The 22,243-nt window shown below is 39.8% G+C and overlaps 2 protein-coding genes across 5 annotated transcripts in view; one reads left to right on the top strand and one right to left on the bottom strand.

Moving 5' to 3' along the window:
• The window catches only part of SLC49A4 (solute carrier family 49 member 4), a 122,634-nt gene extending 118,133 nt beyond the window's left edge, over positions 1–4,501 (bottom strand). Inside the window, exon 1 of the mRNA XM_020985954.2 lies at positions 3,953–4,501. Within this exon, the coding sequence (XP_020841613.1) occupies positions 3,953–4,340 (388 nt within the window). The 5' untranslated portion in view covers positions 4,341–4,501. The remainder of the gene's footprint in view (positions 1–3,952) is intronic.
• A 1,512-nt stretch (positions 4,502–6,013) lies between these two features.
• HSPBAP1 (HSPB1 associated protein 1) overlaps positions 6,014–22,243 on the top strand; it is a 55,951-nt gene continuing 39,721 nt past the window's right edge. For 2 of the 4 annotated variants that reach the window (XM_020985949.2, XM_078146737.1), the window contains exon 1: positions 6,015–6,171. In XM_020985949.2, the coding sequence (XP_020841608.1) occupies positions 6,123–6,171 (49 nt within the window). In that variant the 5' untranslated portion in view covers positions 6,015–6,122. Of the gene's footprint in view, positions 6,172–6,509; positions 6,623–22,243 lie in introns of all 4 variants that reach the window. The other 2 variants (XM_078146739.1, XM_078146738.1) reach the window with 2 other exon arrangements.

Here is a 22,243-nt window from a genome sequence, read left to right as displayed (position 1 = left end):
GTGGAGAATATATTAAAGAATCAATTAGGGAAGACTAAAAGAATTGTCACTCAGCAATGAGGGCGCAATTGAGATTGGATAATAAGAATCAGTAGTGGTCTTATCCAATATGATTGAACAGAAGCCCAAGAGTAAAAGTGCAGAAGGCAGATAGTTAACAAATTGATAGGACAAGAATAGCTGAATGATAAGGGGCAAGGAACTGGAGGACAGAAGAATATATATAACTGAATTGGTTATTTCTATAGTCAAGACTGTAAGAAGAAGAAAATGAGGTCAGAGAATGAGTAATACAGTAAAGGAGTTTTACATTTTATTCTCCTGGCCCAACATCTTGGGGCCCAACTGAAATAGCAACCAGCACTGGACAGGGTGGCCAAGGATATGATGCATTTTGGAAAGAATCCTGCTTCAACAAACACAAGACAAAAAGTTTGTTAATAGATCTAGGTTTAGAGGTAAGTAAACAGGACCAAGGGAATAATAAATACGAGCACTAGAATAATGTAAAGGAAAACAACATTACATGGCATCAGAATTCAAATCAACAATGCATGACTAATGGTGACACCAGATATGAAACATACTAGCTGATGAAACATTTCCATTTCCTCAGTAGGGAGGTGCTGGATTATGAAAATGGAATGAGGCACTCAATGTTGAACACCGTAAATGTGTTGCTTTGTTTCAATTTAATGTGCTTCTTTGTTACAAGGGAGTGTTCTTAGGGGAAGGGTTAACAGGAAGTGATGTTGAGATGAAAAAGAGAGGCAACAAAAAAAATTATTAGAGATCTAGTAGATACCAGGACTACTACTGTGCTGTAAGAAATGATGAGCAGGTTGATTTTAGAAAAAACATGTAAAGACTTACATGAAATAATGTTGCTATCCACTTCCAGAGAAAGAATTGATAAATAGAAGTATGCCCAATATGGTTTTACACACACACATACACATACACACACACACACACACACACACACACACACACCGTGTTAAATGGTGGCCTTCTCTAGTGTGGGATGGGGAGGGAGGAGAAAGTTTGAAACTTAAAATGTAACAAAAAAAAATTAAATTTAAAAAAAAAAAGAGATCTAAGATGGAGGGGAGTTGGCTAATGTAGTAATGATTTTAGAGTGCACAATAGAAGGGGATGGCAGAAAACTGAAGGACCCAGAGAGTAGTAGAGCAGAGCAAGATGAGAAGGACATTTGGGAAGAAGGAAATTTTTACCCAAGCAGCCCAAGAATCACAGGAATGGCCACTCAGTCTCAAAATATTAAGGAGCTGGGGATGGAGGTGGAAGGTATTTCCATAAACACCTGATGAATGGGTTCCTCAGGCACAGCATGAGCTCTGGAGACCCTTCCCAAGATATCCACAAAGGACACATTCAGAGGATATCTCCCTTTGGTATTGCTCCACCCCAAACACACAGAATAGGTATTATGCTCTAGGTCTGAAGGAAGAAGCCTTGGTCCAAGAAACACTGGTCCTGGTGGTACAAGACCTATTCTTAAGACCAATATGCCCAAAATGAGGAGAGACATTTAGCTTTGGTAATTCATCTAAAAAGACTCAAAACTTCGTTGGAATAAGTTTCTGGGTCGCAGCTCCTCAATAAGTTCACTGCTATCAAACTTAATCTACTTGCAAGGGAGTATTAGATCTGAATTCTTTAACATCTCCAGTGCTGGTGCCTAATCCTAAATAACTTCTTCTCATTACTCATTTGTAATAGAATCCACATTAACTAAAGGCCTGATTTCTCAAATATATAGAGAACTGAGTCAAATTTATAAGAATACAAGTCATTCTCCAATTGATAAACAGTCAAAGGATATGAACAGGCAGTTCTCAGATGAAGAAATCAAAGCTAGCTATAGCCATATGAAAAATGCTATAAATTACTATTGATTAGAGAAATACAAATTAAAACAACTCTGAGATACCACAGCATACCTATGAGATTGGCTAATATGACAGAAAAGGAAAATGAAAAATGTGGGAGGACATGAGGGAACATGGGGACACTCAAGCACCTCTGGAGTTGTGAACTCATCCAATCATTCTGCAAAAGGGCTATAAAACCACGCATAACTTTTGACCCAGCAATACCATTACTAGAGATTAAAAAAAAAAAAGGAAAAGGACCTACATGTACAAAAATATTTATAGCAGCTCTTTTTGTGGTAGCAAAGAATTGGAAATCAAAGGGATGCCTATCAATTAGGGAATGGCTGAACAAACTGTTGTATATGATTGTAAAGGAATACTATTGTGCTATAAAAAATGATAAGCAGGATGCTTTGAGAAAAACCTGGAAAGACTTACACTGATGCAAAGTGAAGTAAGCAGAACCAGAAGAGCGTGCACAGTAATAGCAATATTGTAAAGTGATCAACCCTGATGACTAAGCCATTCTCAGCAGTACAATGATCCAAGAAAATTCTGAGGGACTTAGGATGAAAAATGCTATCCATCTCCAGCGAAGAACTGAGGGAGTCTGAATGCAGCTCGAAGTACACTTTTTCTTTACTTTCTTTATTTTTCTTGGATTTTTTTTGGTCTGTTTTCTTTCACAACAACACTAATGTGGAAATATGTTTTGCATGACTGCACATGTATAACCTATATAAAATTGCTTGCCTTCTCAAAATGGGGGGGAAGGGAAGGAGAGAGGAAGAGAATTTGGAACTCCAAATTTATAAAAACAAATGTAAAAAGTTGTTTTTATCTGTAATTGGAAAAAAATAGAATATTAAAATTAGAATCCTCATCCACCCCGAGATATCCTTGACCTCTCGCCCCCAAATGCCTCAGGAAGTCAAAGTACTCACCAAGGGATAGCAGGAATAAACAATAGTTTTATATATTATGATTTAGAATGTATGATTTGCTACTTCCTCCACCATCAGAAAGTAAGAACTTTCAGGCCTCTGATCCTTGGTGTTACATAATAGTAACCCCTTTGACCTTACAAACTGAAATGTGATGCAAGAAACCTTCCTAAATTTCCTTCCGCTTAACAGGGTTTTTTTTTTTAACCCTTTTTGTACCATCAACTCTCTGGAAGTTTGGTGAAGCCTATGGATTCCTCAGAATGTTTTAATATGCACAAAATAAAATACATAGCATTTCAAAGGGAAACTTTGAATTGACATCTTGTTTTGAAATAGTTACAATTCTTTTTTTTTAAATTCGCAGACCACGTAAAGAAACTCTGAAGGTAAGGAGGCTTGTATAGCTTTGAGACAAGATGCCTAAGACGCTCCCTTATCAACAATCTCCAACACCTTTTTTGGGGGGGCATCGTTCCCTGGGGGGTGGTTTGGGGCTATGTGTCGGGGGTGCCTGGGAGTGTCTGTTGGGGTAGTGTGTTTGTGCAGCATTGGGGGGGTTATCCAGAGAGTTTGTGGCGGGGGAGGGGAGGTATTTGGCACGTGTATTAGGAAGGTAGTAAGGGTGTCTAGGTGTGTGCGAGGAGCCATTAAGAGTGGAAATATTTGGGCAGAGGTGGGTGTGTTTGGGGAGTGTGTTGGGGTTTTGAGTGTGTGTGGAGCGCTGTTTGGATGCATGTAGGGCCTTCTCAGGGTGGAAGTATTAGCCCTTTGGGTGTGTTTGTATAGCCTCTTCAGGTTCTGGGTATATATTGTGTTTTTGGGTGTGTTTGGGGAAGGTGTATGTGTTGGGGAAAATGTGTTTGGGTGTCTGTGGGGAGATTTTGGGGGGGAGTATTTGCGAAATGTTGGGGGCCTTTGGGAAGTGTCTTGGGGTTCTGGGTGTACTCGGGGCAGTGTTTGTATATTTGTTGTGTATGGGCGTGTGTTGTGTGTCTGGGGGTGTGTACGTGTGCCCGTCTTTTGGGATGTGCTTCTGTATGTGTATGTGTCTGTGTGTGTCTGCGCCTGGGTGTGTGTGCTGGGGCCGTGCTCCCCCCGCCCGCTCACCTCTTTTGTCCAGCAGCCACATGAAGGCGAAGCAGGGCAGAAAGCCGATGGGCCCCCAGAGCACCAGCAGCGCGATGTCCCAGCTGGAGAAGCCGTAGGCCCGGCGAGCCGAGTTCTGGATGGGGCCCCAGGTGTTCCACACCAGGCCCTGCAGGAAGGCCAGCAGCGAGAAGAGCAGCAGCACCAGCCAGCGCCGCCGGTACACGCGCCCGGGCCCGGCCAAGAGCTGCGCCGGCACCGCGGTCACCACCGGAGCGGCCCCTCCGCGCTCTGCGGCTGGGGCCCGGCTCCTCCCAGCCGCCCCGGCGCCAGCCCCGGGCCTGGGCCGTAGCAGCGGCCGCCGCTCCTCCTCCTCCTCCTCCTCCGCGATGCTCCAGCTGGAGCCCATGGCGACGCGGGGCCGGCTGCCCGCCCTCGAAGCCGGCTGCCCCTTACTCTACCCTGCCCTGCTCACGCTGGCGGCTGGAGCCGGAGGCGGCGGGCTCACTCCTTCCTCCTTGCTCCGACGAGCAGACGAGCCAGATTCCCGGAGTCCTACTCACGCGCCTGCGCAGCGCGAACCGGCCCGGGTGCGGGAGCCGGCGTTGGGGGAGGGAGGAGCAGCGCGCGGAGTCCGCACTCTGGAGCCAGCTCACCTGGTTCCCGCTCCTCCAGCTTACTTGCGGATTGGGAAACCGGCTCTCGGGGCCACGGGTCGAGGAAGTGCCCGGGGCGTGCGTTATGTGTTTCGTGAACAGCTCAGCCGAGTGGCATCGACTTATTTGTAACTTCATGGAATCACGGGACTGGAAGGGACATGAGGTCATCTAGGGGAGATAAACTAGGATCACTTTCAGGCTCTTCAGCCCCTCGTATCAAAGTTGAGGAACCTGAGTTCCACAGAAGCAACACCAACTGGTGGCAGAACTGGGAGGCGAACCTAGGCTCCCCCGAATCTTAGTCCTTTTATGTTGGTACTTGTTTATTGGATTTATACATCCTAAAAAGCTGCAGGCAACATTTATTAGGCGCTTACTTAACAGGCAATGTAATAAGAGCTGGGCGTAGAAATACAAGCAAAAAGACAGTCCTTGACCTTAAGCAGGGAAGGCAAAGAAAGCATCCAAGGGAGTTTTTAAAAAGCTGTGTGGAGGGGAGCGAGATGGGGGATGATGGGAGATAAAAGCAGAAAGGCCCAAAAAGATTTTTACAGAAAAATATCTTGTTCCTCCTAGTTTCCTTTTTTGTTTTCTTCCCCCTCAAAACTCTTGAGTTCCTTCGGTAATTAGCTGTCTGTAATGCTTATACATCCTTTATCATACTTATTTTTTTTCACGTATTTTAAGGGCATACGAGATTATAAATTCCTCGAGCACAGGAAGCATATTTTCTTTGTATTCGAGGCAATCAATATTTATTGATCGATTGACCAAAGAGGCTCTCGATAAAGTTAACGGGTAAACCGGAAATTGTGTGTGACATCCAGCTCGCTAGTTTGAATATGCAAACTCAAACCTGACGGCCTGTTTGTAGGTAACCCACTTCGGGTGACCTGCCCTTTCAGGAGAGGCAAATGAGTCACACCACGAATAAAGAAGCACACCATATCTGAACTTCGCGTCCCCAGGCCCGTATTTAAGCCGCCGGGCCGGGGGATCCCGTCATCCGGGCCAGGAGACAAAGGGTGGCCGGCCCGAGAAATCACCAAGGGGAAGAAGCCAGGAGACTCAGAGAGACCCACGCGGCCGCTTCTTCTCCCTCTGGCCTTCCCTAAAATTCAAGCACGAGCCCTCTTGAATGCAGTCAGAACTAGAAATAGAAAGGGAATAGAAAACGGGAAGTTTGAAGCAAAGCGAGAGTACAGCAGAAGCATTAGACCCGAAGGAGGAAGGAGTGTCCACAACAGAGGGGAATACAAACAAAACCCACGTGTCCCACGTTTCTTCTTCAGGGAAGAAAAATAAACAACCCCACGTGGTCCTGCCTCCGCCCTCCCTTCCCCCCACCCCCCCGGGCTGGGTGGGTTGGGCTATGGGTCACGTGACCATCGCCGAGCCCGAGACTGCACCGGGAGGTGCCACGTGATCGGCGCTGAGCGTTTGGACGTTTCCGGGGCATCTTGGGTAACAATGCCGGAGTGATCGCGCTCGCATCCCACGGGACCACTGAGGAACCTGGGAGTGAAGTAGTCATGACGACCGCGGCGGGAGCCGGTCGGGACAGCGGTGGTGGCGGAGAAGGTAGGTGCGAAGCTAGGTCAGGCCCTCTAGAAGGCCTAGGACCCTAAGAAATGAGGAAGGGAAAGAAGTGGGCAACAGCCTGACTCCGGGCTTCGGACTCCTTCCCAGTGGTGCGGGCCCTTTTGCTCCATGGACTGATGTTGCTTGAGTGCTCTTTAGACCAAGCCGCCCCTGACGTCGTGGGGAATGAGAATTGTATTTTCGTGATTCTTCTTTTAATGAGAGAATCCTCTCTTGCATGTAGAATAAAGCATATACATCTGGGTCATTTGCAGTCGGGATCTGGGTTTACTGGCAACAGAACGTTTATTTATTACTAAGCGTTTACTGTGTTCCAGGTACTGTGCCACGCTCCATCTCCCTTCTTTGTCCAGGGCTCCGCGAATACCTGCAAATACTCTCTTTACCTCTTCGCCTCAAAGTCCCTCTTTTGCTTTAAGATGCAACTCAGGTACCCTCTCTCTTTCTGCAGGAAGCCTTTCTCCAACTGGAGTACTTTCTCTTTCAAACTATCCATACTAAAAAGTGAATAGAACGCTGGGTCTGGAGTCAGGTGTGACTTCAAATGTGACTTCAGACACTTACTAGCTGTGTGACCCTGGGCAAGTCACTTGATCCCTGTTTGCCTAAGTTTCCTTCTCATCTGTAAAATGGGGACAAAGTAGCCACTTTTTCCCGAGGAATGTTGTGAGGATCAAATGAAATAATTGTAAAGCACTTGACACAGTTCCTGGCATGTAGTAGGTGTTGTGTGTGTACACACACACACACACACACACACACACACACATATATGTGTATATATATATATATATATATATATATATATATACCTATATGTAATATGTGGTTTTTTTGGTGAGGCAAAGGGGTTAAATGACTTGCCCAGGGTCACACAGCTAGTGAGTATCATGTGTCTGAGCCTGGATTTGAACTCTGGTCCTCCTGACTCCAGGGCTGGTGCTCTGTCCACTGCACCAGGCACTGTATATTTTAGCTATTATTATTACCTTGTATTTAACCACTTTGGGTATGTAAAGTTAGTAAAAAACATTTGTACATACATAAAAAACATACAAATATACATACATGTATATACAGGGTGTTCCAAAAGTCTCAGTACAGTTTTAAGCTATTAAAACTTAAAATTGCACAGATTCTTTTGGAATAACCTGTGCTAATTATATGCTGAATATATTTTTATATGTATTTGGCTCTTCAGTTAGAGTATAAACTCATTTTCAATAGGGATCCTTTAATTCTTTTGCATCCCTGATGCCTGGTCCAGTACAGGCATTTAGTAAATGCTTGTTGAATGATTGAAAACAGTCCTTGCCCTCAAAGAGCACACATTCTAGTGGGGAAGAGTGTAAATAAATTTGGAATATAAAAGAATTTTGTATGTATGTTGTGTATATATACACATACACACACATCAGAATAAGTATTCTGAGAGTAAGGTGCTAGCATTTTGGGGGAATAGGAAAGACCTGGCATCTGAGCTGTTTTGAAAGAAGCTGAGGAAGCCAAGAGCAGGATTTGAGGAGCAAAGTGTTGTGGGTGTGGGGGACAACCAGTACAAGAGCAGAAGAGTGTAGTCTGAAATAAACACAAGTTGCAGGTCTACTTAGCTGGATTATTGAGTGTGGGGAGGGAAGTAACATGTAAAAATACTGGAGAGTAGAAAATGGACAAACAGGCTGAAGAACTTTAAATGGCAGAGGACCTTATATTTAATCCTGGAGGCAATAAGGTAGCCACTGGAGTTTATGGGCTTGGGGGAGTGGGATTGGAGGCATGATCAGATCTCTTTTATGAAGATCACAGGCAACCAATTGAAGCAAGTTTGCTAGAGGTCTTAACTGCTAACTAAATGATTAGGAAAGTAGGGTCAGGTGAGTCTTGAATGTAGGCAGCACTTTGTAGACTGCGCTAGTAACAGGTCCGTAGATCTTTCTGAAACATTTTCTTTGGCTGTCATCGTAGGAGGTATGAATCCTCTATCAGTAGTCTAGTTTATTTCTTCAGGAAAAACAAGGCTCACATAAAAAAAGAATAAGGATATACAATGAGACAAATGTGTGCACTAAAATAGGGACTGGACCTGTGATTTCGTTAGTATAGGGAACTCCCAGATGAAGAAAGTCCTTTTACCAATTTGGGTCTGTATTTTCTTTGCATCTTTGACCTTTATTTGTGGCCTAGAGGAGAGGTAGCAAACACCTGGCCACATTCAGCTGACAGCAGTTTTAGGTGGGACCCAAACCAGATTAAAATGTAATTGGGAAATATTTAACAAAATAAGGAAAAGTATAATACAATATAGGTAGTATTACATTTTAAAACTAAGTCAGCACGTGGCCCACAGTGATCCTTATGTATGGATCAGTGGCTCTGAGTTTGACACCCCCCTGGCTTAGAGGACTGATGGGTTTGGATGGGATACCCAGGGTCATACAGCAGCAAGGTTTGAACCCAGGTACTTTGGGCTCTGGGGCCAGCTGTCTTAACTGTTAGGCACTCTTGCCTTTCACTTGTACATTAAGTATGAGTAAAAAGTATACGTTCTGTAATGGTAAAGAATGTGAGGCTTAGACCTTAGGGGACTATTACAATTAATAAATATTTGTGTTCCTATGTGAGGGCATAGTGATGTATCCTTTGAGGGGTAGGGATACAAAATTAATCAACATTAAGTACCTCCTATGCTCTGGGCACAGTGCTAAACTCGGGATACAAATACGAAGAAAAAGAAAATCCTTACCCTTAAGAAGTTTATACTGTAATGGCAAGCTGAGGAGGGAGGGGTAAAAAAGATACCAGTAGCTGGGGCACGAAGGAGCTTCCCAAAGAAGTCCAAAAGCAAGTGTAACTGGTGGGAAATGGAGAGAAAAGCTGTGCTGAGCCCTCCTTTCAAAAGAGGCCCTGGAGGCCATCACTCTGCCCTAGTCAGAGAGTTCATTGAGAAGTTCAGAGGTATTGAGTACAGGCAAATTGAATCTTACAGGATAATGAGATTTTCCAATGATTTTCTTGGGGAGGGAAAGCATGGGGGAGAGTTCCAAGAGTCTTTGACATGGGGATAGGGACTGGGCTTGTGATTTAATCCATATGAGGAAATTTCCTTCTAATGCAACTTAAAGAGTTAGCAAGAAAGAGCACTGAGAAGTTAAATGACTTGGCCCAGCTTTCCTTGCTGTCCTCCTGACTCGTCTCCATAGGGCTTTTTATACTATGTCTCCCCCTTCAGCTCCCTTTTAGGTGTTGTCTTCTCCCACTAGAATGCAAGGGCTATCTTTTTGCTTATGTTAATATTTCTAGCACTAAGCACAGTGCCTGGCACAGTTAACTTGTTAGCTTGTTAACTTATTGACTTTGGGTCGCTCAGTGTGGGACTTGAATGAACCCAGGTGTTGCTGGCTCTCCCTGTCCACTACCCCTGTTGCTTTTCGCTTGTCTGAAGGAGTTTAAAATCTTGTTAGGAAAGAAGTAAACATGTAAGTTAAATGTTACTATAAGAGACAACAGGTCTAAATATTATCTCGTAGGATTAATACAAGAGATAGTGCAGAGCATTGATTTGACAAATTTGTAAGGCATTATTAACCTCCAAGTCCTATGGTATTATGATGGTAAAGGTATTGAATACTGTGTAATTTTAGATAGAGAATCACTGTGGCCTGGATTGGGCCCACATTTAAGTTGGCTTCAGATAATGGAAAGATGGGACAATGATGTCAGCAAAGGCACAACTGTGGAAAAATTCCAGGGCTTGTCTTGTAAACAGTGAGTTTAACTAGCTGTGAAGTTGAAGGTTTGGTGATAAGGCTGGAAAGGTAGATTTGGGCCAGATTCTAGAAGACCCAGAGTGTCAGCCTAAAGAATTTAGATTTAATAATGGGCAATAACAAACTGTTTTAAGGTTTTAAGCATGGGTGAGACAATGTAGAGTTTTAGAAATCACTTGTTTGAAGGTGGAAATAGACTGACAAATGGTTGCTTAGTTATTCTTCCTAAGACGCATGTCTTCAGAAAGCATTCATTAGCTCCAGGTTGCCTCTGAGATAAAATATAAATTCCTTTGCCCCAGGGTTCAAGGCTCTCCATAATCTGAATCCAGCCTTTCTTTCTAACTTAATCATAATACCCTTTACACACAGTCTTTTCTAGACACACTGGACTATCTGAATTCAGAATCCATCTCCTACATCTGTGCATTTGTATAAGTCATCCTCTAGGCCTAACATGTACATAACTCAGCTCTGCCTCTCAGAATACTTATCCTTCTAGGTTTAGTTCTGGTTCCAGCTCCTGCTTGAAACCTTGCCTAATTCTTCCAGGTGTTAATGCCCTCTCTTTCCTCAAATTACCTTGGCATTTATTATATTTTATGTACATTTTTTATTCCCTCTTTCCTACAATAGAATGGAAGCTTGATATTAGTTGTTACAGTAAAAATATCCCCATTAAGTTCATATGATAGGTAACTGCTACCAGATAACTAAACTATCACAGTTCACAAATTCTAGAGGTTAAAACCTAGGTTTTATTATGCTTGAGCACAGATTCCAGGATCAGAAAAATAACAAAGATTAGGATTCTAATGAAGATTTTATAGAGAAAAAATGTCACAGAGAGATGTAATTTTTAACATTTAAGAGTCTTGAAATCCTCTCAGGTCATAAAAATCACACAGACCTCTAGTCAAACAGACTTAGTTACTTATTGAAAGTTATTTCCAAGGTTCAGAGTTTACAGTGGGTTAATTGAGAGGGCTTCTTGATTTAGAGGTAGGGGGATCCTTCCACAGAAAAGTAGGTTCAGTTACTTTGGGGAGCCCAAACTTCCTTTTGGCTTATCTCAGGAATGTAACTGGTTTCAGCCAGGTTGGTAACCTAACTAGGAGAAATGGCCTTGTACCCCAAAGAACAAAGATTAATAAAAGGAAGTAAAAAATTGTTGTAATACTGGCGCTGTTTCATTTTTGTAGTGAGAATTAAACCAGCATTGTTCCAGATGCTGAAGATGCAAACACAAAAACAAAACATTCTCACTTCATTTGATAGATGAAGCCCGGAGAGGCAGCAGCTTGTCAGTGTTCATCCCAGTAAGTTCTAGAGCCTGGACTTGGGCCTGAATCTTCTCATTATAAAGATTCTTACCTAACCCTCGGTTATATGTTGTTACCAACTGTGATATCAGCTGTGGACCTATAGGTAATTCTCCTGGCCATTTTGAGCTTTAGTTTTCCTCATCTGTACAGTGGAGATAATAAGAGTTAACGCCGTTTACCTTGCAGACTTGTCCTGAAGAAAGCACTTGGCAAGCCTTAAAGCATATACAAAGTATTATTGTTGTAATTAAGTATTTAGTATTAGTGTTTAGGACATAGGATTTATTTTTAAAATTTTATCAACAATCACTTCCATAAGCTTTTGAGTTTTAAATTTTTCTCCCCCTCCTTCCCTTCCTATGTCCCTCCCCAAGAAGACACACAATCTAATATAGGCTATACATATACATTCTTATTAAACATATTTTCACATTAGTGATGTAAATAAGAATTAGAACTAATAAGAGGAACCACCAGAAAGAGGAAACAAAACACAACAGAAGAAAAAAAAAATAGCAAATAGTATGCTTTGGTCTGCATTCAAACTCCATAGTCTATCAAAGGCAGTCATCACTCAGTGTGGCTGTTACTGTGTACAATGTTCTCCTGGTTCTGCTCACTTTACTCAGCATCAAACCATACAAGTCTTTCCGGGTTTATCTGAAGTCTGCTGTTCATCATTTCTTATAGCACAATAGTATTCCATTACATTCATATATCACATTCACAGTTATGATAACTATCTGTGTCTTTCCCTCCATCCTTTTTTCCCCCTTTTATGCTTTCCTTTCTCTTTTTCCCTCTTCACTAATGTTTTGCTTTTAACCACCACCTCACTCAGTCCCACTTCCCTTCTATTAGTCCCCTTTTCTCTCCTATTGCCTATAAGGCATGTTACATTTCTGTATCTGATTGTTATTCCCTTCTTAAGTCAAATCTGATGAGAGTAAGGTTCAAACAATGCTCATCTCCCTCCCTTTTTTCCCTCTGCTCTAATAGGTTTTTGTGCCTTTTCCTGTGATGTAATTTACCCTTGTCTGCCTCCTCTTTTCCTTTTCTCTTAGTACATTTTCTTAGATCAGATTAATTCACTTACTTGGATCCATTTAACCCACTTGATTAGATTTTTTTCATCATTACATCAAAGTCAATTTATACCCACCCCCTTTTATTTATACCCCTTTAGCATGGTGTAATAACAGTACCGTTCTCAAGAGTTACAAGTGTCATCTTCCCTTGTAGGGAGGTAGAGTTTGCCCTTATTAATAACATGTTGTTACTTTCTGTCCCATTTACCTTTTTATGTCTCTCTTGAGTCTTGTATTTTGAAGATCAGATTTTCTGTTGAACTCTGGTCTTTTTATCAGGAAGGTATGGAAGTCTGCTATTTCGTTGAGTATCCATATCCTCCCTTGAAAGATCATTCTCATTTTCGCTGGGTAGTTGATCCTTGGTTGTAATCCAAGCTCTTTTGCCTTAAGGAATATCATATTCTACACCCTATGGTCTTTTAATGTAGAAGCTGTGAGGTCCTGTGTAATCCTGACTATGGTTCTGTTATATTTAAATTGTTTCTCTGGCTGCTTGCAGTATTCTCTCTTTGACCTGGTAATTTTGGAATTTGGCTACTATATTCCTTGGTGTTTTCAATTGGTGGATTCTTTCTATGGCTATTTTACCCTCTGGTTCTAGGACCTCAGGGCAGTTTTCCTTAATGATTTCCTGAAAGATACTGTCCCGGCTCTTTTTTTTCCATCATGATTTTCAGGTAGACCAATACTTTTTAAATTGTCTCTCCTGGATCGATTTTATTTTATTTTTTCTGATTAGCAATTTTCTCTCTTCACTTCTCCCCAACAATTTTGAAGAAAAAGTCTCACATGTATACATTGTCAAAGAAACAAATTCCCATATTAGCCATATCTAAACATTTATGTCTCATTCTTCATTTTAATTCCATTACCCCTCTGTTAGGAAGTAGGTAGGTAGCATTATTGGTCCTCTGGAGATGTGGTTGGTCATCGCTTTGATCAGAGTTCTAAAGTCTTTCAAAGATGTTTTTCTTTATATTATTATTATATAATTATATAATTATATAAATTATTCTAGTTATGCATATTTCATTCTGAGCTAATAAAGAGTGAAGAGCATAAGATCATCTCTAGCAGTTCTCAAACTTCTTGCTCTTAGGAACTCTTTTCACTCTTAAAAATTATTGAGGACCCCCAAAAAGCTTTTGTTTATGTAGGTTATATGTCATTTTTTCTATATTTACAATAATAGAAATTAAAGCATCTTAGTATTTTTAGAATAGTTTTGACTTCTCAGACCCCCTTGAAAGAGTTTCAAGGACACTGAGGGATCACTGATATGGTCCATCTTCTTCATAGGGTGTATGTAATATGAGTACCAGGGTAGGAATCAAGAGCCATAATCTCAGATCTGCAACTGAATGATATTGCCCAAATAAGTCACTTATTCTCTTGACCTCAGTTTCCTGACATACCTTACAGGGATTAATGAACCTGCCTTAAATAAACCATTGATATGAAAATTTAAAAAAGATAATATGTATGAATGCCCTTTGAAAAGCTAAAAGTGCTATACCACTGTAAAGTAGTGGTGGTTTTTATTGTTCTGTAGCTACATCTTCATACAGCTCAGTAACAAATGGTGGTCAGGAAAGCAATTGTAGTTTTATAGGAAAAAAAAGCTATTCCAGCTGAAGGAAAGACCCTCCAGAAGAAACAAATGTATAGACTCTCAAGTTAATTAGCCTAAGAAGCAAGGCTTCTGAAATTTGACAACTGATTGGATATGTGAGGTGGAGAGTGAGGAGCCAAGAAAAATTCTAAGGTTATGAAGTTGGGAGATTGGAGAAATGGTGCTGCTTTCAATGGAAATAAAGGGAAGTTTGGGAAAAGGGGGGGGGGCGCAGCCCCCCCCCCCCCAAAGATAATGACTTTTGTTTTGGACGTGTTAAATTTGAGTTATTTCTGGGACAGCTAGTTTGGATCTAGTTTGAAATATCCAATAAGCAGTCAGTGATACTGGGACTTGATATTTAGATTTGTGAGCCATTTGCATAGAAATCATAATTAAACCCATGGGAAGTGATAGAGGTACCTTAAGTGAGTGGATAGAGAAGAGAGTCCAGGACACAGTCTTGGAGAACACCCACTATTGGGACATGATAAGGATGATGATCGAGTAAAGGTATTGGCAAGAAACAAATCAGACAAGTAGGAGGAAGATCAGGAGACAGTAATGTTAAGAAAACTCAGAGTGGAAATCTCCAAGAGGAGATGATGGTCGTAGTGTCACATGTAGCAGGGAGGTCAAGAAGGCATAGGACTAAGAAGAGACCATTAGAAGGAAATTAAACCCTAAAACTACCTCTCTGCTGAGGTATGATGCTGGTCCATGGGTATGGTATGTTTGCACTTATTTTCAGACTTTTTCAATCTGTTATTTCTTTAAAAATGTCATCAGGATAGTTTTCAGGGAAAGGGTAATAATACTAAGGGGAAATTTTGGTGATATAAAAAAGACATCAGTAAGCATTTATTTTTAGAAAGATCATTAATTCTTTATATATTTTGGATATCAGACTCTTATCAGAGATATTTCATGTAAAGGTCCTTCTCACTTGATAATTCTTTTGCAGTGATTTTGTACTTGCAAAGAGCCTTTTTCTTTTATATAATCAAAATTGTCTATTTTTATCTATTATAATCATTTCTATTTCTTGTTTGGTCAGAATTCTTCCTCTAACCATCTATGAGGTACCTACTTTATTTTCTGCTAATTTTAAAAAATGGTGTCACCGTTATTTAGGTATAATAGTCATCTGAATTTTGTTATAGTATATTGAATAAGATCCTGTCTCACCTATTTTTAAAAATGTTTTATTAATCCTTTTTTATTATTTTACATCACTGTCATTTCTCAGTGACTGCTACCTCTCTAAAAAAGAATCTTTCTCTGTAATATATAAGTATGATCAATCAAAATTAATCATACTGTCATACTAATCATATTCATTGGCCATGCTTGAGTATGTGTCCTACCACGCTGATAGTCACTACTTTTCTGCTGAAAGGAGGGCAACATGTATGTATCAGGGTCCTGAAATCTGTGAGTATTAATTTCCTTTACATTCTTGTATTTTTATATGAATTCTTATCCTGGTTCTTCTTCATTTTCCATCAGTTTATACAAATTTTCCCCAGTTTCTCTGAATTCTCTGTATTTGTCATTTCCCAGGATATAATATAATATTCCATTACATTTATTATGCCACAATTCAGCCATTTACCAGCTGATGGACACCTTCTGGTACTTGGATACTATAAACAATTTCATAGTAAAAAATATTCCCCATATATTTAACTAGTGTTTACCAGCCTTGTCTTACACTGCTTCTTTTCCTCCAGTGCTGCATCCTAACTGGATTATTTGTTATTTCCCCAAGGTGTCCAGTACTTTCCTATCTCTATGCCACAACCTTTTAAGGTTAAAATCACAGGTCTAGTCAGAAAAGAAAAAAATTTTTTTTGCCTCATATGCTAGGTAAGTAAAATTTATATGAATCAAATCCAAAGTTGTTTGAGGACCACTGCTCTAATATGTATCATGTAACTTCCCCTGTTGGCCTTTACCCCCCAACTCCCAAAGCTAGAAGTGAAACTAGAAGTGATTTCTGTTTTCGCATTTGTTCATATTACATTATTTGCCCTTCTTAAGTACTTGTTCTAATTTGTGTTGTCTGTATGCATTAAGGACTGTGACTTTCTTTCTCCTCCTTGTGTAGCACCCAGTGTCCTACATTGTGCATAATTCAATAAACACCTTAATGTTTATTGAATTAATACTAAATGAACAAGGAGTAAGCAATTCAGGTCTCTTCTTCTTCATTAGTTATAATGAAGCAAATCATATAACCATTCTGTATCTCAGTTTTTTCATGTTACCTATGGAGTAATGTACTCCTTTCCTGACTGCCTTTCAGAGTTGTTTTGAGAAACAAGTAAGGTAATGAATGGGAAAACAATTTAAAATTGTAAAGTACCCCACAGATATCAAGTTTTTGAACCTTATGAAAGCTACAATTTTCCCTTTAAAAACTATAGTATGTTTTTTCCTCTAGAATTGTATCTGGCATGGAAAAGATGGAATTGCTTTTGGTGTGAGGTATTTTGCCTTTGTCATGCACTATAGAATATTCAGGAAACTTGGTAATCTGTACTTATTATTTTCATATTCATTCTTACTACTCTTAGCATAGTATAGTAAGCTCTCAGTAAATGTTTGTTGACTTACGAGTTCTAATGCTTAGGTATAAATCTAGCCCAGGTATTAACTAGGTATTTACTGCAACATCGTCAGCAAATATAGAAAATTGTAACACTAGGCTTCAAATTGCCTTGCCTTATCACAGAAAAAAAGAGAAAACTTACTTTCAAATGGTATCTCTGTCCCAGAAGTTGACGACAGTTGTAACTGAGGCTGTGGAAAATTGGCTAAATAAAGTGAAACACTTAAGAGAGAGAAAGGACTATTGTGATAGCATGTACACTGCTGTTGTGGGTTTTTTAAGGAGTTTCCAAATTACTTAAAAGGAAAATATTGCACCATTTTAGATCTTAATGTAGTCTCCTTCCTTTTAAAGGCTATTGATGTTGCTTCAGAGTTTTTTAAAACTATGAGTGGATTTCCTGGCATGGGATAATCTGATGTATCCCAGGGCTATTGAATTAATGCTACATAGTATTGAATTCTTTTTTATAGGAACTCCAGTTTCATTAATTTAATGAAGCAGTACATTGCTGATTAAACTATTGAAAAACAAATTATCCCACAAGCAGCTTGTTTCATTATTTTACTTATGGGCATAATTTCTGTAAATATGCTTGTTTCAGTGTTGTAAAATATAACTTTTATTCCACTGACTTGTGATCAACTTTTGCAAACAAAAATCTCCCTCTTTTTTTTTTAAACCACCTGTTAAATAATTCCAAAAGACCAGTAGTGGTGATAAGACACCACATACAAATTGCTAAAGTATAGTTAAGTTTGCATAGAAAAAGTATAGAGGTCTAGACAAGCTGTGAAGAAGGATAGCTAAATCTGTGATGAGAGATCAAAGAAGAAGGACTTCATAGAGAAAGTAGCATTTGAACTGAATTTTGAAGGATGAGTAGAAATTCAATAAGCAGAGGTTGGAGTGAGATCGTTCCTGGTGTAAGAACTAGCATGAGCAACTGAGTCAAGAAGGAAAGAGTGGACCTTGTATAGAGAAGAGGGTTTGGCTTAGTATGTGGGAGGGAATAATCTGAGATAAAGTTGGGAAAGTTAGTTTGGAGCCATTTTGTGGTCTACCTTGAATGCCAACCTAAAGTGTTTGGGCTTGATTTAGTGGGTAATGGGGAACCTTTGAAGTTTTTTAAGTTGTGCAATGAGATGTAAACAGAATTGGACATTCAGAAGATTTGGGTAGTGGTTGAGCTAGATGGTCTCTGAGTTTCCTTCCAATTCTAACACATGGAATTTGACCCTCAGGGCAACCTTAATATTATCTGCATTTTAGAGGTGAGGAAAATGAGGAATCGAGAGATTAGGTGAATTTGCCCAGGGCCGCAGTGCTGTTAAATCTATTAATCTGAAGCAGAATTGGAACCCAGGTTTTCCTGATTCCAGTTTCAACATTCTATGAGCTAAACCTCATTGGCTGCTACTGTTCTTTTTAGCTATGTGGCATTATATAGAGAGCAGTGAACCCAACCATTCTATCAACCAATCAGCAAGCATTTTTAAGGGCCTACTATATGATTTTGCTAGGTAACTGAGGACAAAAATGAAGAGAAAACCATGGGTTCCCTCACGGAGTTTACATTCTAGTGGCACATCTTTATGTAGCTGTTACTGCCCTCTGTTGGCCATTTGTCTATTTGCATATGGATACAACTATATGTAAATAAATTTTGCAAGTGAGATAATTATTTTATTGCCATTCAAAACCATTGGGCAGTTTTCTCTGATACTTGAGCTAAACAATAAAAAAAAGACTCAAGTGGGTACCCCAGTTCTACCTTTTTCTTTCCTCCTTTTAAAGTCATGGAAATAAATTGTTAGGCATTTGTCTCACAAATATAGTACGTTAGAGCAGAGGTGTCAAATTTGGGACCAGATGTAATTCGGAAATGTTTAAAAAAATAAATAAAAATACAGTACATAATAGATAATATCAGTTTGTGATTTTCCAAGTTAATATGTAATCAGCAGGAATTCTTTTCTATTTGAATTTGATACCTGCTTTAAAACTTATAAAATGCAATGCTAAGTCAGGCCTATGATCCCCACTAGTAGTCAGTCTGTTTCTTAGAGTTGCATTAGATCAGGGTTACCCTTGTTGAAGGAAAAAATATTAATACTGTAATCTGAACAAGTCTTCTGGAAACAATTTTATTTTAATATTAGTATCCAGGCCATTTCTAGTTTACTGAGATGTCCAAAATGGCATAATTCCTCATATCTTATGTTGTGTAGCTACCCCAAGATGATATGAAGTAACGTTTATAGGAATCTTAAGAAGATCATAATATGTTAAAATACAGTTTTGGGTTCCAAAACAGTAATCACTCCCCCATTACTTTAGTATTAAAAATGGGTCCCTACTCTCAGATCAGTCTCATCCTTTCTTAGAGTGGATTGTAGCAGACCCTTACTTCAAGAATGGGGAAAGAAAAGATTTCTTTGTAGATGAGTCTAGAGTCCAGTCACTTCTTGTAGAGTGGAAGGCTAACTAGATCTAAACTAGACCAGAGTTAGGATGGGTATCAGAAAAGCCTTGACTTTAGTTCTACTTACTTGGGGGGGGGGGCAGTTGGGGTTAAATGATTTGCCCAGAGTCACACAGCTAGTAAGTATCAGAGGCTTCATTTGAATTCACATCCTTCTGACTCTAGGGTAGTGCTTTATCCACTGTGCCATCTAGCTGCTTCTGTACTTGCTTTCTAAAAGGAAAATCCAGAGAGGTTTTTAGACTAGAAAAAATATTATTTCTTAATGTTTTCAGTTTAACTAAAAAAGGAAGTTTTAAAAAAATTTTTGGATAGGCAATGGGGTTAAGTGACGAGGGTCATACAGCTAGTAAGTGTTATGTGTCCGAGGCTGGATTTGAGCTCAGGTCCTCCTGAATCCAGGGCTGGTGTGTATCCACTGGGCCACCTAGCTGCCCCCAAAAGGAAGTTTTTAACAGGCTACCACATTCTTCATGGTTCTGAGATATAAGCTCAAAAATTAATGGATGTACTTGCAAACATCTCCATATTTCCTTAATTAAATCCATATGGATGTGAAATATTTCTGTTGTCAGCCCTTTGTGCTACTCTTGGGATAACACGTACTATGATTTTTCAAGGCTTAGTTTTTTTTTTCCTTAGACCCTAGTCTTGAATTTCCAGCTTTCTCCTTTAATTTAAGGACCTTGTTATAATTCTTTATGTACCGTTCTAGCTACATAATGTGATCTGTTAAATTCATTCTTCTAACAAATATTTGTTCTTAAAATAGTAGGTACTCAATAATTATTTGCTGATGTCATTAAATAAGCAAAAGCCTATTCTCAAGTATTTTGGTGTTATAGCCACAACTTTCAAATGGATCCTTGAGTTCAGTTGATAGAGGAATTCTAAGGGGATCCAGAAGGTCCTGTTATTAAGAAAATAAGGTAGGGAAACCTTCTCTTCACCTTTATCATTCCCCAGAAGGGAGCCTTGAAAAGAGATAACAAGAGAGAGCTAGAGACATACCTATTTAACATCTTCTTCCAATCTTATTTTATGAACAGTTAAATTTTAATTTTTAAACTTAAATTCAAAGCATTTCAAAAACTTTAGTGTAATGGTCCTAAGGTGTGTGATCAACTGTTCAGAATACCACCAGCTGCCTAATAACTGGATGTCACAGTGTTATTCAAACCCAACATAATCTTTTGTTTGTTTGTTTTCTAAGCAATGGGGTTAAGTGACTTGCCCAGGGTTGCACAGCTAGTAAGTGTCAAGTGTCCCAGACTGGATTTGAACTCAGGTCCTCCTAACTCCAAGCCTGGTGCTCTGTGCACTGCCACCTAGCTGCCCCAAACCCAGCATAATCTAATACTGAACTAATTATCTTTTCCACCCCTTTTCCAAATTTCTGTTGAGGATATGGGCATAGCATCCTTCAGTTAGCCATGTTTGCAGCCTTGGCATGGTACTTGACTCCAGTTTTCTCTCAGACTAGTGATGTCAAACTTAAATAGAAAGAAAGAAATCCCTGCTGGTTACATATTTTCTTAGGAAATCACAGATTTATGAACTTTATTATGTTAAGTATTTCCCAATTACGTTTTCATCTGGTTGGGCAGCAATCTGGGCTAAGTTTGATGCTTCTTTCTTATATACCGCATAGTTAGTTGTCAGATCTTGTCATTTCCACCTCCACAACATATGTCAGTATCTGTTCCCTTCTTTCTACTCACCTGGACACCACCCTAATTCAGACCTTCATCATTGCTTACCTGGAGTATTGCAGCAGCCTCCTAATTGGTCTCCTTGTTTTAAGTCTCTTCTCTAACCTTTCTATCTTTCGCATAGCTGCCAAAGTGATTTTCCTAAAGCACAGGTCTGACCGTGTCACTTCCCTATTCAGTAAACTTCCATGCCTCATTTCAACTTCGTCTTATACTTTTTTATTTCTATTTTTGTGTGTTTTGTAATCGATAAAATAATTGATGTAATAGTACATCTACATAACATCTAAATGAATAAAAATTCATATCCAGGGTATATGCTCTTTTACCAGTAGAAGTGTCGGATACCACTAATCCAGTGTGTTGAATATAGGCTATCATTCATTCTATTAGATATGTTATTATTTTACACAACAACAGTTGACATATTTGTCAAGAACTGTGATTTCATAGGTAAATTCTCTTCAGTAGTACAAACTGCAGTCTCTGTAATTGATGGTCTTAGAGAGTTGGAGCACTAATAATTTTAGTGACTGTGGTCCCATAGCTAGTCTGTCTCTGTTCTCCATTTAGCACTGAAATGTGGTTGAACTGTGCCCAATAAGTACCAAAAATCTTCCGCAGAAACTCTCATTTGATAAGACTACTGAAATCAGGTAGTTTCCTGGGCTTCAGCTGTATTTCCCCTGCCTAAACCTGCTCAGTGGTTATTGCTCAGCCTAGGAAACCTGTTGCCTTTAAGCTGAAGGATTCACCAAAAGATTGTTACTGTGTGCCCTGTGAGTTCACTTCAACAGCTATTGATTGGGGCCCCACTAGGCCTCACAGTAATACAGAGGTGAGTAAGAAATGGTAGAAAGGCTTTCAAGGAGAGAGGCTACACATTTGAACTCTTGTGCTGCTATTAGTAGCAGCAAATATAGAGGAAAATAGTAGTTTATATTCCTTAACAGTAGAGTCCCAAGAGCTTATTTGTGGTCTTTTGTACATTACCCTTTTAGGGTGTTAACTATTCAGAAGGTTTGCATTGCTTGTTAAAAACAGCAGGATCATATGTAACTCATTTTTATAGAGTGCTTTCAGATTTATAAAGCACTTCTTTACAACAGCTCTATGAAGTAGATAGTACATTATTAGAGCAATCTAGTTCAGATACCTCATTTTATAAATGAGGAAACCAATAACCATCTCCTTTTACCAATGGAGAAACTGAGGATCAGGGAGATTAAGTGACTTGTCCATGAATGTCCAGCCAGTAAGTGTCAGAGATAAATGAACCCAGGTCTCCTGACTCTAGTGCACCTTCCACTCTATCATGCTGTCTGTCACTCTGTTTGCTCCATTTGTAGAGTGGCCAATTTTAATCCTTCTAGATTCAGCAGGGCCTGCTGAAATGACATGACTCTCAATAGAGGTTCACTACCATTACTCATTAAGGGACACAT

Source organism: Phascolarctos cinereus, unplaced genomic scaffold (assembly GCF_003287225.1).
Source record: "Phascolarctos cinereus isolate Bilbo 61053 unplaced genomic scaffold, phaCin_HiC Scaffold_726;HRSCAF=1367, whole genome shotgun sequence".
Classification (NCBI taxonomy): Eukaryota; Metazoa; Chordata; class Mammalia; order Diprotodontia; family Phascolarctidae; genus Phascolarctos; species Phascolarctos cinereus.
This window is presented reverse-complemented; position numbering and strand designations above follow the sequence as displayed.